At 44.3% G+C, this 13,156-nt stretch overlaps 1 protein-coding gene across 1 annotated transcript; it reads left to right on the top strand.

Annotated features, from left to right (window-relative positions):
• Positions 1–1,229: 1,229 nt before the first annotated feature.
• Positions 1,230–7,204, top strand: T265_08283 (hypothetical protein; the record flags this gene model as incomplete). Its single annotated transcript, XM_009174039.1, has 4 exons — positions 1,230–1,287; positions 5,788–5,930; positions 5,982–6,139; positions 7,075–7,204. 4 exons carry the CDS (start codon positions 1,230–1,232, stop codon positions 7,202–7,204), a joined length of 489 nt encoding a protein of 162 aa, XP_009172303.1.
• Positions 7,205–13,156: the final 5,952 nt, after the last annotated feature.

Here is a 13,156-nt window from a genome sequence, read left to right as displayed (position 1 = left end):
CTGCTGAAAAGCCAAGAACTACTGTACGGACGCTTCATAATTATTTGGGCTTATCAGCACTGTGTATCTTATAAGACTCGAGGGAGTTTCGAACACTTGACCCTTCGGTCATATGCGGCTGCTCAGCGGAGTGAGTAACTCTTAATTAGACAGGACGTAACAGCACTCATCGTTCAATTACTGGACCCACATCACGTGGTCACGTGCTGACTGGCTTTTCGATTCGACAAATTCCCAGACAGAGGTTTCATTTGTCTTGTGGACCAATGGTTCCTTTTCGTTTCTTGAGCTACGCCCTGCCGATAAATTCGAAGAGAGATAAAACAGAGATCCAGTGCTTCTCGGCTTTTCAGCATGGAATGTCTTTACTTAGAAGATCGAATCTCCATTAGGGAATAGCGCTTTCCTTGAATGTGTCACCTAGAAGGACCCACAGGTTACATAGGTCCTAGTAAAAGAAGTTCTAAGAAATTTGGTTTTCACGAGAGACTCAACTGAANAGGTTGCTGAAAGCTCTTTGACAGCCTGTGTGCAGCACATTCAGTTGTAGAATATAAACGAAAGATTCAGTTGAGTCTCTCGTGAAAACCAGATTGATTTGCAATTTGGGTTCAATTAGAACATAAGGTTGACGGAAACTCGGGGACTGCGCCTAATTGATGAGCCCAGGAAGGGCGAAACCGGTCGTGGGCTGTCGAAGAGTTATCAGCAACCTTCTGTGTAGTTTCCTTTATGAAAGTTCTGAGAAATTTTCAATGCCTCCTCCGTAAGGCCCTCCGATTGGTCGGCATAATAAGGGCAGGCAAAGTCAACCATCGATTTTTGTGTCAGTAGTCTCAGTCGGTTTGGGGGGGGGGCAAAATGTGTCGATCGTTTGGCTTGTGTCCTCTCGTTATACTAAGATTTTTCAATGAATCTTAGTTTAGCTCACAAAACATGGTGTGTTTTTGTATCATTACCTGGCACATTCCAAAAATTGATCCCATATTTGCGCAAAATGAAATCATGCTCACAAGTGAGATGTCTCAGCCGTTAGAGCACGAATTTACTGATCAGACGGACCGTGGTTCGAACCCGATCTCTGCTTCTCGACTTTCCTTGACTAGACTTGATCAACCTGGCAGTATCCCGACCTTCGTGCCTCCTTTGGGTGGCGGGGCAGTTAGGCACGAAAAGGTTATTACAGGTGAACGATTACTCAGAGACGAGAGATAGCAGAATACAAAAACATGAATGCAAAACGAATGTGCTACATGGATCATTCGTTCTTCAATAAAAAAACTGCTGGTTATCCATTATAATGGCCAAATCTTAAAACATGCAAAGCTTCTGGGTCTCAGGAGAACCAGGAGAAACGGATCAGTTAGTAATCTGCACACTACTCTCTTCAAACCAGTGGCTTTTCAATATTTGAAGTTGCTTGCAAAATGCACATCACTTTTAAAGCAATAAATGAGCAAAATGGGTACTTTGTCCCCCTTGAACTTCATGCGCATTTGTTGACGTGGGTTCGTCAATCACCTGAGGGAAAAAGAGAAATTTAGAAACCGGTTTTTGAAATTTTTATGCTTAGCGTTTTAGCGCCGGTTTGCGTTTTCCCAGCTTTGGGCTACACAAACTGGAGGCCAATCTGGTCGTCTTGGAACTCAGTAGATGCACATGTGCTGCAGATCTTGTGGGGAAATAATTACTACTCGTTATGTGGCGTCAAGGTCATTGACAGACCTAACCCAATTGGGTGTCAGGGATTCGGCGGGAGAACAGGCATTTGCCACCTACGCATTAACATGATGTATTGTTGAATATGGAGATTCAACTTCTGTCGATTCTGCTCATAAACATTCCGTGAAAATGATGATTTCTTGATTGTTGGGGCAGCTCAACACAACTTGGCTTAGTTAGTATCCTTAAATGCTCAGTGGATAACGAACAGGTGGAAATGCAGAGCTTGATTTTAAGCGCTATGGTTGGTATGGCGACCGCCTGTTTTCAGCTGGCAGCAGGAAGGGTTTTGCTGGTCTGTCTCTCCCTAATTGGGTTTGTCGTTTTCTCAGTGGGGTGTCTATGCTCACCTAGAAATCCCTAATTCTAATGCCATCTAAACGTGACACGATACTCATAAGTTTACTGAAAACCTTTCGACAAGCCGGTTTATCCATGTTGGGCTGTTCACCAGGCAGGTGCGGGTCTAGTTGAACCCAAACTGGTCGGAATTTTTCAACTCTCATATGCCAACACTAACCTGGCTTCAACGGGGGACTCAACAGAATCCAGCTGAATCTATCGTTTGCCGTGACTTTCGTAACAGCATAGTCAGCGAAGGAGGGCCAGTATGAAAGACAGATCCAGCTGAAGTCATCTAGGTCTACCTTTAAAACCAAATCTGGCATTGTTTTGCTTGAACCTGTCCATGCCATCGTGCTGGAAATCATTTATACTACTGAAATACGCTGCATAGTAGTGTGTAGAAGCAGATATCATCGTTGGCTAGATCACCGGGACTGATACAGCTTCCCAGGTAGACAAACTTTTCTACCACCTCACTCGGCTCATTCGTCCACCCACAACAGCACCGTAAACGCTGCAATAGTCCGTTATTGCATTAAACCTATTTGGTTGGATCCAACCAAAACATGATGGCGCATAATTGGGCGATGTTTGTGCGCCCGCACTTGTTAAGCGATACTTCTTAGTATCAAAGTTATCCTGCAGATCATCTCAAGTGGCAGCGAGACCGGTTCGCGTCGATTCGTGTGGTCGATACTCGTGTTTGGTTTCAGGTCCGTCCTCAGACTTGCGTATGTCGAAAACTCCTAGCGGTACTACTGATTACTACTACTAACTAACTACTAACTACAACTACTACTATTGACTACACAGACTGCGGTTTGGAAACTCCCCAGAATTTCTTGATATACTGTCTACTCCTGATTTTTAATGAATATTAGGAGAACCAGATTCGAACGTAACAGGACTACATAACTGCCAATGGAATAACTGTTTTTTGTTGAGACAGATTTCATTGGTTGTTCTTCACTCGCCCTTGACAGATGGGTTGTATTCTTAGTATCAATTTTTGACCCGCTCGTACGCGACAGTGATCAATAAAACAGCTGACTCGCACGTTCATTTACTTTTCTGGAGTGGACAAGCGCACCAGTCGATCAGGCGGCTATCCAGACCGGGATTCACGGTGATAAGAAGGCATTACGAAGACTGGTTCCGGCTTATTGACTGACATTGTATTTACTTACCAGACGAGTTATCCAATCGAAGATTTGCTACTTTGTTCATGATACTTTCTCGTCTGTCTCAGTCAGTATTTTCCGGAACGTTATCGCCAAGTTTCTGGTGCACTCGCACCTGTTTATCACAACCGATAAGAATAAAACTTTGATGTAGATTGCAAGGCGCTTTTGCCGCACTCACCAGACTTTTTTGTGTGGAAAAAACTGTGTTCAGAATGAGTGCACACACAACTGTCCTGGTACCAAGCTGATAAAAGAAACGCGCAAATTCTGACTCTGGGCGAATCCCTTGCACTTTTGGGAACGAAAAGGATAAGGTAATCCTGGATGAACTTTACGGAGCCATCCCAGAGCATTTGCTGATGGGTTGTACTGGTGAAGCGAGAAACACCCTTCGCGGCAAAACCGCGAGAACAAAGCGGTTACAAGCCATTAGGCACGAAAGTAAATATCTCATCTGCCCAGAGTATTTAAATAGCAAACATTCTCAAGCGTTTTCTCGAACATTCTTGAATTAAAAATACGAACGTTGGAAAGCGGTCCCATTATTCCTGTGGTAATATTCATCGCCAGCCAGACGCTACTTCCGTGCTTCATCGGTAGTATACATTTCACATTGGTCAGGGTAGAGGTGTACACCGCGGTCGCTTTGGGTTTACTCATGAGCGAAAGTAAACAAGAAATGTCATTCAGTATTCGAGAGTACATTCCTAGAGTTCATATCTACGTATGTCCGGATTTGTCAACCTCCATTTATTACCGATCAGTGAATAATTCAGGTTACTATGCGATGGGTGGAGCCTTTGTTCCGACAGTTCATCTGACGAATTCTGATTGTTGCACTCGGCATGTCGGTTTGCGTATTTCTGATTGGTCGGTGAGGTGGTTTCTTTTGAATCCAGCTGGATTTGACCAATTTTATTGGCGAACATTTTGTTAGTATCGGTTTCGTGATTGAACTCGAGTAAAGGTTTGTGAATTAGGCGACATTTTGGTTTCTTTTGAATCCAGCTGGATTTGACATGTCATCATCATATCAATAAATCTCGAAGGTGGTAAATGTGAAAACTTACTGACCGGGAGGTTTGTGATTCGAACCCGACCGCGATATATTGATTGTTCCCCCATGGGTCTGACAGAACCTCAGCCCCGTGCTTTAGGTAACATGGAAGCTACGTAGCACATCAAAATGTTTGTCCATTGTTTCTCCCATTGAGTATCAGGTTTCTATAATTAAATATTCTTGTCTGCTTCTGTTCTCATTCGTTCCAGACGGAGCGGTAACCATGAAGTACATCTAGTGACGGTTGAACTGTCGTTTGTTTGCAAGCTAGTATGGAATAATTCATCTTGATAGTTCTCTGCCAGTGAAAGGAAGAAGGCCTTTGCTGAGGAGTTATTTATTAGAAAATGCCAACTGAACAGTTACAGACTATTGGACAGGGAAGCAAAACTCTCATATGCATCTTGTTTACAAAAACTGAATATCCATCCTCTCTTTGAACGCGCCTTCCTGAACGTTTCTGGATAGTCGCTGACTGTTACTCAAATCCAGACAAATGCTACAAAGCGACCCCACAAATTCCGCAACAGAGAGGCGCGAGACGGATCTACGAGAAAACACACTACTCACATGCCTTCCAATCAGTAGTATCAATGTCATACCAGTTTATCACAGTAGTCGTACTTCGTGCCTGTTCATTTCTTCGCATTTTTTCATTTAACGACTGATGTATGAATGCAATCGGACGATAGAATATTCTTTCAGTTGTTTTTTGGAATATTCTTGAGGTTGCTGGGACGTATTTCAACAAACGGTGACGCACGCCCTTAAGGGGTACATCAATGCCACGTATGGTTATAGTCTAGTAAAATCCGAATGTTAGCCAAAAGCTGAAGTCGCTTCTCGAATTTCGTTCGTCCAATGGGAAGCTCGACAAACATATTGCACTTCATAAGAGGAAATTTGAAGCTCCCGCTTTTCTCGTAGGATATCCAACCCCACTTTGACTTCCTTCCACTCTGCTGAGAAACTCGAAGCCCCGTGCGCCGATATTCTTTGAACTGAATCCGAAAAAAAACGTAAGGGAGGAAAAACACAGAGTTTTGTGACGAAATTACGAATGCTGGTAGTTTTTTATTTGAAACAATTCCAAAGGAGTTTATGCAATAGATTTTTTCTTGAATTTTTATTTCGCCCGTTGACATAAAACGAATAAAGCGTACGCATTTCATACATACTGATCAGTAAAACAAATCAATTCTTTAGTTCACAATTAATTCGATAAAATTCCGTGTAATGTGTGTTATTAAATTCGTAAACAACAGAATCATGTCAGAAGCGTTTCATCTGTGAATGCATTTCTCCAGCATCCCCTGACCGAACCGAAACTCCAAGTTTCCCAGTTGTATCGAAACAAAATGGTACGTGTGACTGGGAAACCGGATACGAGCACTGTACATACGGATTTAAAGTAGCCAATTGAAAGTTGCATTCCTCTATCCAGACGAGATTAATCCTCTCCGCACGCAATCCCAGATTGGCAATCTAGGTGTCTGGCTGGCTGGCGTGAAAAGCAAACCGTGTCTGATAGTATTATTTCCAACAGCTTCGTGTACAATAAACAGAAATCGAAGGGTGTCTACAGGAAGTGGGCTTTTAAGTACACAGTAGACGGTAAAGTCAGGGGCGGAATAGCTCAGTGGTTATAGCGCACATTTACTCACCGCAAGGTCCGCGGTTCGAACACGACCTCTGCCACTCGACTACCCTTGTCTAGGCTTGGGCATCGTGGAAGTATCCTAGCCCTCGTGCTTCCTTCGGGTTGTATAGTAGTTTGGTACCGAAAGGGTGACTTTCAAACAAGCACTTTAGATGAAGATTTCGTCCTGTTAGTGAAGTCAGTCTACGCGAAAATCCTAGGTATACCGTACAACTGTTTCCTCCTCGTTGGGGATCATCAGTAGTTCTACTGAGAAGTCAGCATTCGATAAGTCAGTCCATACGTGATGTGGTTCCTGTTATTGAAGAATGAGTGGGAATAGGTCGTGTCTAAAGGAGAGCTAATCACACTGCTGATCTACTGCGCGTGTTCAGCCACTGACCGGACTTGGCGGGCTCGAAACTCGCTGAGTTCCGTGGGATACGGACTGTTGGTGGTTCTCAACGAGGAGTGAACAGCTGTACAGTACTTGTTGGCTTTTCTGCAGAGATTGGCTTCAAATCTCTGTTGGAAATAACCAGATATCCTCACACTACCTTCGTAATACGTTTGAAACCAACTCCTTACGGAAGGTAACAACAACCAAGGGGTCAGTAACGAAACTAGATCCTATCCTTGATGCGTGAAGCATTCTTTTTGAGTGAGAATACGGTGTATGTGACTGAGACAGGTTCAAGGTCAAACTTCACTTGTGAATTACTCAGCCGGGGAATCGACTACCGGTTTAGCTGAGATTAGAAAACATCGAAAGTATAAAAATCTCTCGTGTTGTTCGAAAGTGTGAACAGGACGTAGCACACTCATAAGGCAGAATGATAGGATAAGTTGATCTGGATGAATAGCGTTCATGTATATGAGTAATCTGCCTGCGTTATGACTCAAAATGTTCGGAAATCCTGGCAGAACAATAAGTAAACACGACTTTGCTAAACTGATATATCACTGGATGTTCTGGTGTAAAGAGACCTGATGTGACACTTGGATCATGGCTGTGGGGAATGGGAAAGTCTCCCTATTTGCATGCATAATGAGAGCATACAGATGATTCATTTGCGGGGGCGTTGACGGACTACGTTCTTCGAGAAATACACTCATCTGCATAGCAATTTGGTTTTCACCAAGGAGTCAACTGAATCTCTCGTTTATGATATTCTACAACTAAATGTGCTGCACACAGGCCGCCTCATGTTTCAGTTAGCACGACGGTCGAGATATCTCCGTATATTTTCATAAAGAAAACTACTCACAATATTGCTGAAAAATCTTCGACTGCCCGTGTGCAGCACATTCAGTTGTAGAATATCATAAACGAGGGATTCAGTTGAGTCTCTCATGAAAACCAAATTCATTTGAAAATGAGCGTACCTCTCGAAAACAGTCTAATTTGGGTTCAAGTAGAACATAAGGTAGACGAAAACCGGGGGACGGTGCCTACGTGATGAGCCCCAAGAAGTACGAAACGGTCGTGGGCTGTCGAAGAGTTTTCAGCAACCTTGTGAGTAGTTTCCACTATGTGCAAAGACCACGTTCGTCCTTCGATTCCAGAAGATTTGGTGGAATTGGTTACTTCCGGTGATCTTCTTATGGTATTGCAACCATTTGAAATGCACGTTGTCCGTTGTGCCACAGTAACAACGATAGCTCGTTTACAGATCTAACCAAAGTTTGATCGGTAATATAAAACGTCACAGGCAGGTAATCATGCTCCAGTTAAACACTATGAATCAACCTGCTTGCTTTTCCCAAAAAAGTCTATTTAAAAATCAAAATCTGATGGAAAAATGCCTGAGGGATAGTTTTTATTATTTTTTTAGTTATTTATTATCAATTATTTTTCGTTTTTTCTCATCCTCTGATGAGGTTTTTAAAATCACTGTTGTATATGACAACGTGATTAAGATTCCTTTTTCCTGTATCTTTCGGTGCTCCAGATTTTGAGTAGCAATCATTCGTTCTATTGAAAATGCCTCCTGATCACTTCAGAACTATCATTTCGGCTTCATCACTGAGCATCGCCGAGGTAAGATAATTTCACTAGTGACAAGTCGTCACTCGAGAAACCAATCAATACGTGATCACATGATGTGGTTTCCGTTATTGAAGGATTAGTAGCGCTATCTTTCGTCTAACTGAGGACTACTCACACTGCTCATAAACCAACCGTAGTCGAACGGTTAGGTGTTCAACCATTGGCCAGAAGGTCGCGAGTTCCAAACTGTGCGATAGGGCAACAGGAAAGTAAATACCGGAATAGTTGATCGCTAGTGCGAATCGGACCGTTTTTTCAACCGTTGCACGCAAAAAGGTCGGAAGTGAAGTTTCTGATGTAGAACACTACTGGCTAAAGGCACAACAACGGCACAGTATAAATAGGGAATAACACATACAATGCAGATTCACGTGTGGGCAACGTTCGGTCGTGGCAGCCTTATGACCTGTTGGGATCCACATTGATTAGCTATCAGTTGAAGGCATTAGCAAGGTCAGATTTGCAGCAAGTTTCGGTCTGATATGATACCTGACCTGTCAGTAATTGAGATCTGTTTGAAAGATCTCGGATCCTGGGTACCCGCTTTCGTGAATTATATTGTTGAAAATTGAGGCGAACAGTGTCCTTTGACATTTCGTTGGGTCAGTGTTAGAGTTGACCTATGTTCTTCGTCTGATGGAGCGAATCCCAATCGGACATTACCGACGAAGTTGCACAGCAAATTAGTTGTTTACTTGCCAAAATATTTGGCTTGGACGGACCAAAACCATGAAATGCACTCCAACATTTACTCTACTGGACTATTCCCATTTTTGTGTAAGATTCGGCGAAATACTACTTATAAGTATGTCGGCAGGGCGTATCTTGCGATAAAATCTCAGAAAGAGGAATCTATTTGATTTTTACCATTTGGCAACCGACGGTTCTCCTTTTATTCGGACAAGCGGCATGGATGCTTAGGTATATGAGTTGACTGAGGACGCTCGCACAACGGTTGGATTTATCCAACATAAATGGTCTGAGAACGAATTCATATCTTGAAAGTTTCTTTGGGAACCTTTGTTTCGAACGAAATCTCGCCTCGCGTCACCCTTATCAGGGACCTGCGTACACACACCCCTTCTTGCCCCACGAGGATATACTCAAANAATCTCGCCTCGCGTCACCCTTATCAGGGACCTGCGCACACACACACACACTTGACCCACGAGGAATATACTCAAAACGTGTAAACAATCTCCATTCATTCTCACACCACTGATGATCTGCTCTAATGCTTCCCCACAGCCATTCTAGTTTCGACAGGGATGTCCCCTCTTTCCACTTGTGTCGAGTTTTGTCGCTAAGATCATCATGGGGTACACTCTAAGAGGGACCGAGAAGGTGGTTGCCTAAATCATCTTTGGAGAGAGACTGGCAGACTCAGTCTGTGAGGATGATATTGTTCGTGATCATGCTTCCGCCCTTGATCCCCTTTTTGTGTGTGCATTACTTAGGTGGGGAATTCAAACTTCAATGTGTCCCCCTGAAAATTCAAAATGAGGAACCCGAGTTTGTGGACAGGTTTTGACAACTGTACGGGCAGTGGACTCATTATGATGGATGAATTCAGCAAATCAAGGATCACCAAGATACGGGTGTAACCGTGATACTACTGATAGGGGGCATGCAAGCAGTATGTTTACTCGTAACTCTGCTATGCGTCTCTTGAAAATTGAGATCTTCTACGGAATTTGTGGAGTCGCTCTGCAGCATTTGCTTGCAATTGAGCAACAGTCGATGAGTATCCAGGAAAGTTCAGAAAGACGCGTTCAAAGAGAATATGGATATTCAGTTTTTGTAAACAAGATGCATATGAGAGTTTTGCTTCTCTGTCCAATAGTCTGTAACTGTTCAGTTGGCATTTACTAATAAATAACTCCGCAGCGAAGGCCTTCTCTTCATGACCAGGATAACGATGAAGATTTCGTGGCCACAAGTCTTTGAGGATGGGGATGTTTGGACCTTCCTGGATGACTTTGAGGAGGTTGCGGAGGCTGGTGGACTGGATACCGACCGGAGTAAGTTGGCGGCGCTAAAGACCCTCCTCAGGGGCCGGGCGAAGGCGGCCAGAAGATGGACTGGGCTGCCGCGAAGGAAACCCTCGCAGCGGAGTCCGACACGCCGGCCGACCGCCAGGGGGCTATGAGGCGGTTCAAGACGGCGAGGATGGCACCTGGATCCGATCCGACCGTGTTCTTTGCCGGCCTGCAGCAGTCGTTGGATCGCGCTTTGCTGGGACTGGACGGAGTGTCGTGCCACCAGTTGCTGTACAACCAGTTCATCGGAGGAATGCATCCCGCGCTTGGTGTCCATTTGCGTGTGAAGGAGTTGTTGTATCTGGCACGGGGATCGGCCTATGCGCCAATGGTTGTGTTGCTGCCGCAGGAGAACAGGGATGGGCTGCTTTTCGAAAAAGACATTGAGTTAGACCCACTGACGGCGTCTCGTCCCAACAGAACGCTCAACTGTGTTTAGTTCAGCTGTTTAGGAAGGTATGGACACCTGAATAATGAAATAATAATCGTTCAGCTGTAACACCGTTTCGGTGCCTAGTTGCCATACCACACGAAGGAGGCACGAGGGCTGAGATACTGCCAGGTCACCCAAGCCTAGACAGGAGAAGTCAAGAGGCAGGGGTCGGGTTCGAACCATGGACCTTCTGGTCAGTAAATTCGCTCTGTAACCACTTGGTCCATCTCGCCCCCGTGTAGACATCTAGCCTTTTGCCGGTTCCTCTTGAGGCGCAGGGCTTTCTGCAATACGTTCCAGCCCCTACGCTTACTTTTCACCACTTATTCCTCCGTAGTTTTGTGGAAGTTGAACACTAGTCTCTCCCTACCTCCAAAATATCCATACCAGTTCTCTTGGACGCGATAGTTTTTTTCATTTAACGTCAAACTGTTCGCTCATGTACACCGAGTGCTGCTGCATTGTACGGTCTATTCAAAGTACATTGTGCATGGTTGACGCTTCATTTGCATTCAAGGTCGTCTTTTCACACATGTCATCCTCATATAGGATCTTTAAAGGTTCTTGAATACTCCGTGTATCCTCATTTGTTGTTCTGCTTAGTCACGCGACGTCGAACGGAGCAAGGTGATCATCTGTTCTCTGAATGCCCCAAGTATTTTTTCCAATTCAGTGAGTGTACAACAGGTCGTGTGCGCGCAGTTTCGTTCGTGGACGATTCAAGAAGGTCGGTTTTGTTACACAATAACCTCCACGACGGAGACATTACCCAAGTTTTAAACTGTTTTACAAAGCCATTCGTGTTTTGAATGGTGACCAACTAGGGGTATTTTGTCATCCATCAATTCAGTTTTCATGATTCTATCATAATAGGTTCCTAAGCTCTATGTCCGGACATTCAAACGGCATGTCAAATATTTGTGGTCATTTCCGAGATTTTATCAACAAACCCTGGATGAGAGCTTCACAGTTGCTCAATCTGCGCCGTTCGGGCAGGTTACTCTCACTTCTGACTTCAGCGTTTATCACCCGACAAAGATTTGTGGCATCTGGTAACCAAAAAGGATAACCACGAAATTCCTGTGCCTAATTTGCTATGGAGATCTGCGCCAGATTGTTTCCACCGAGTCGCCGAAACTCGCAATTGATCAAGCTACCAACCGAGCTATCAACGTCATATTTCAGTTTGGACCATCGGAGCGGAATAGACAAGCAACGATGATATAAATAAGAAACCGGATAACAAATTCCTGACAAGCGTGACTGCAGGAACGCCAGACAAATGATCGTGGGGGGGAGGGGGGTGGTTAAATGGAGGGAGAATGTGAGTGGAAATTATGGGAACTTTCTACACGGATCAGAGACATCCTAATGTATCGAAGTAGTTGAGAACTTCTCAATATCTCTCATTGGGGGGGAGGGGGGTGGTTAAATGGAGGGAGAATGTGAGTGGAAATTATGGGAACTTTCTACACGGATCAGAGACATCCTAATGTATCGAAGTAGTTGAGAACTTCTCAATATTTCTCATTTCAGTGCGAATGAAAAAAAACCGCAAGATAACTAACTCAGTTAATCGGTAGCTTGCCTCTTCGCAGTTGTCAGCGTAGCGGGTATTTAAATATCTCTCGGTGTGTGGGGATAACGACACTGCCTGGAATTCACGGTATCCGATTGTTCCGGACCAGTTGCTCGGGAATTCGGCAAAAAACAGATAATTGTCATTGTTGAAGATGAAATTCCACATAACTGAACCCACCTCATCAGAATTTCAAGAGCATGAATTGTCCTCGTTTGCAGAGGGTGGATGAGCGAAACAAGAAGTCTGAAATGCAAACACGGGGGGCCTCGAAAGCGTCATTGATATCGATTAATCATAGTAATCGGTCACGAATCTCATGATCAAAAATCTGTAGAGTAACGTCCAGCTGGCCGAAAAGAACAGCTTTTTTCGAGAAATACACTCATTTGCAAATTGATTTGGTTTTCAAAAGAGACTCAAGTGGATCTCTTGTTTACTCTACAACTGAACGGAATGTGTTACACACAGGCCGCCTCATGTTCCAGTTGGCCCGATATTCGGGATATCGCAGTATATTTTCATAAAGGAAACTACTCACAAGTTTGCTGAAACTCTTCGACAGCCTACGGCCGGTTTCGCCCTTCTTGGGGCCTTGGAGCTCATCAGGTAGGCGCACTCCCCGAGTTCCGTCAACCCTATGTTCTACTTGATCCCAAATTGGACTGTCGAAGAGTTTTCAGCCAACTTGTGCGTAGTTTCCTTTATGAAAAAACGGTTTTTTTTCTTACTGCACTCAACAGAAGCTATTCCCGTTGCCAGTGCGGTAAACTACCATTGTTTAATCGAGTGCACTGCAAAGAAAGCTATAACGTCACATGATATCCCGTTCGGCGTCAAGCTTTGGATGCCGATGGTGAATGCGTGGGCTGACATTGCACTCGCCCAAACAGATCACACGTGTTGCCATAACAACAGTGAAGGTGTCCAGTTTAATTTCATAAAGGAAACTACTCACATGGTTGCTGAAAACTCTTTGACAGCCCACGACCGGTTTCGCCTTTCTTGGGGCTCATCTGGTAGGCGCAGTCCCCGAGTTTCCGTCAACCTTATGATCTACTTGAACCCAAACTGCACTGTTTTCGAGAAATACACTCATCTGCAA

The sequence above is a fragment of the Opisthorchis viverrini genome, assembly GCF_000715545.1.
Source record: "Opisthorchis viverrini unplaced genomic scaffold opera_v5_209, whole genome shotgun sequence".
Taxonomy (NCBI): domain Eukaryota; kingdom Metazoa; phylum Platyhelminthes; class Trematoda; order Opisthorchiida; family Opisthorchiidae; genus Opisthorchis; species Opisthorchis viverrini.
Note: the sequence above shows the minus strand (reverse complement) of the source record. Positions and strands in the feature narration are given on the sequence as shown.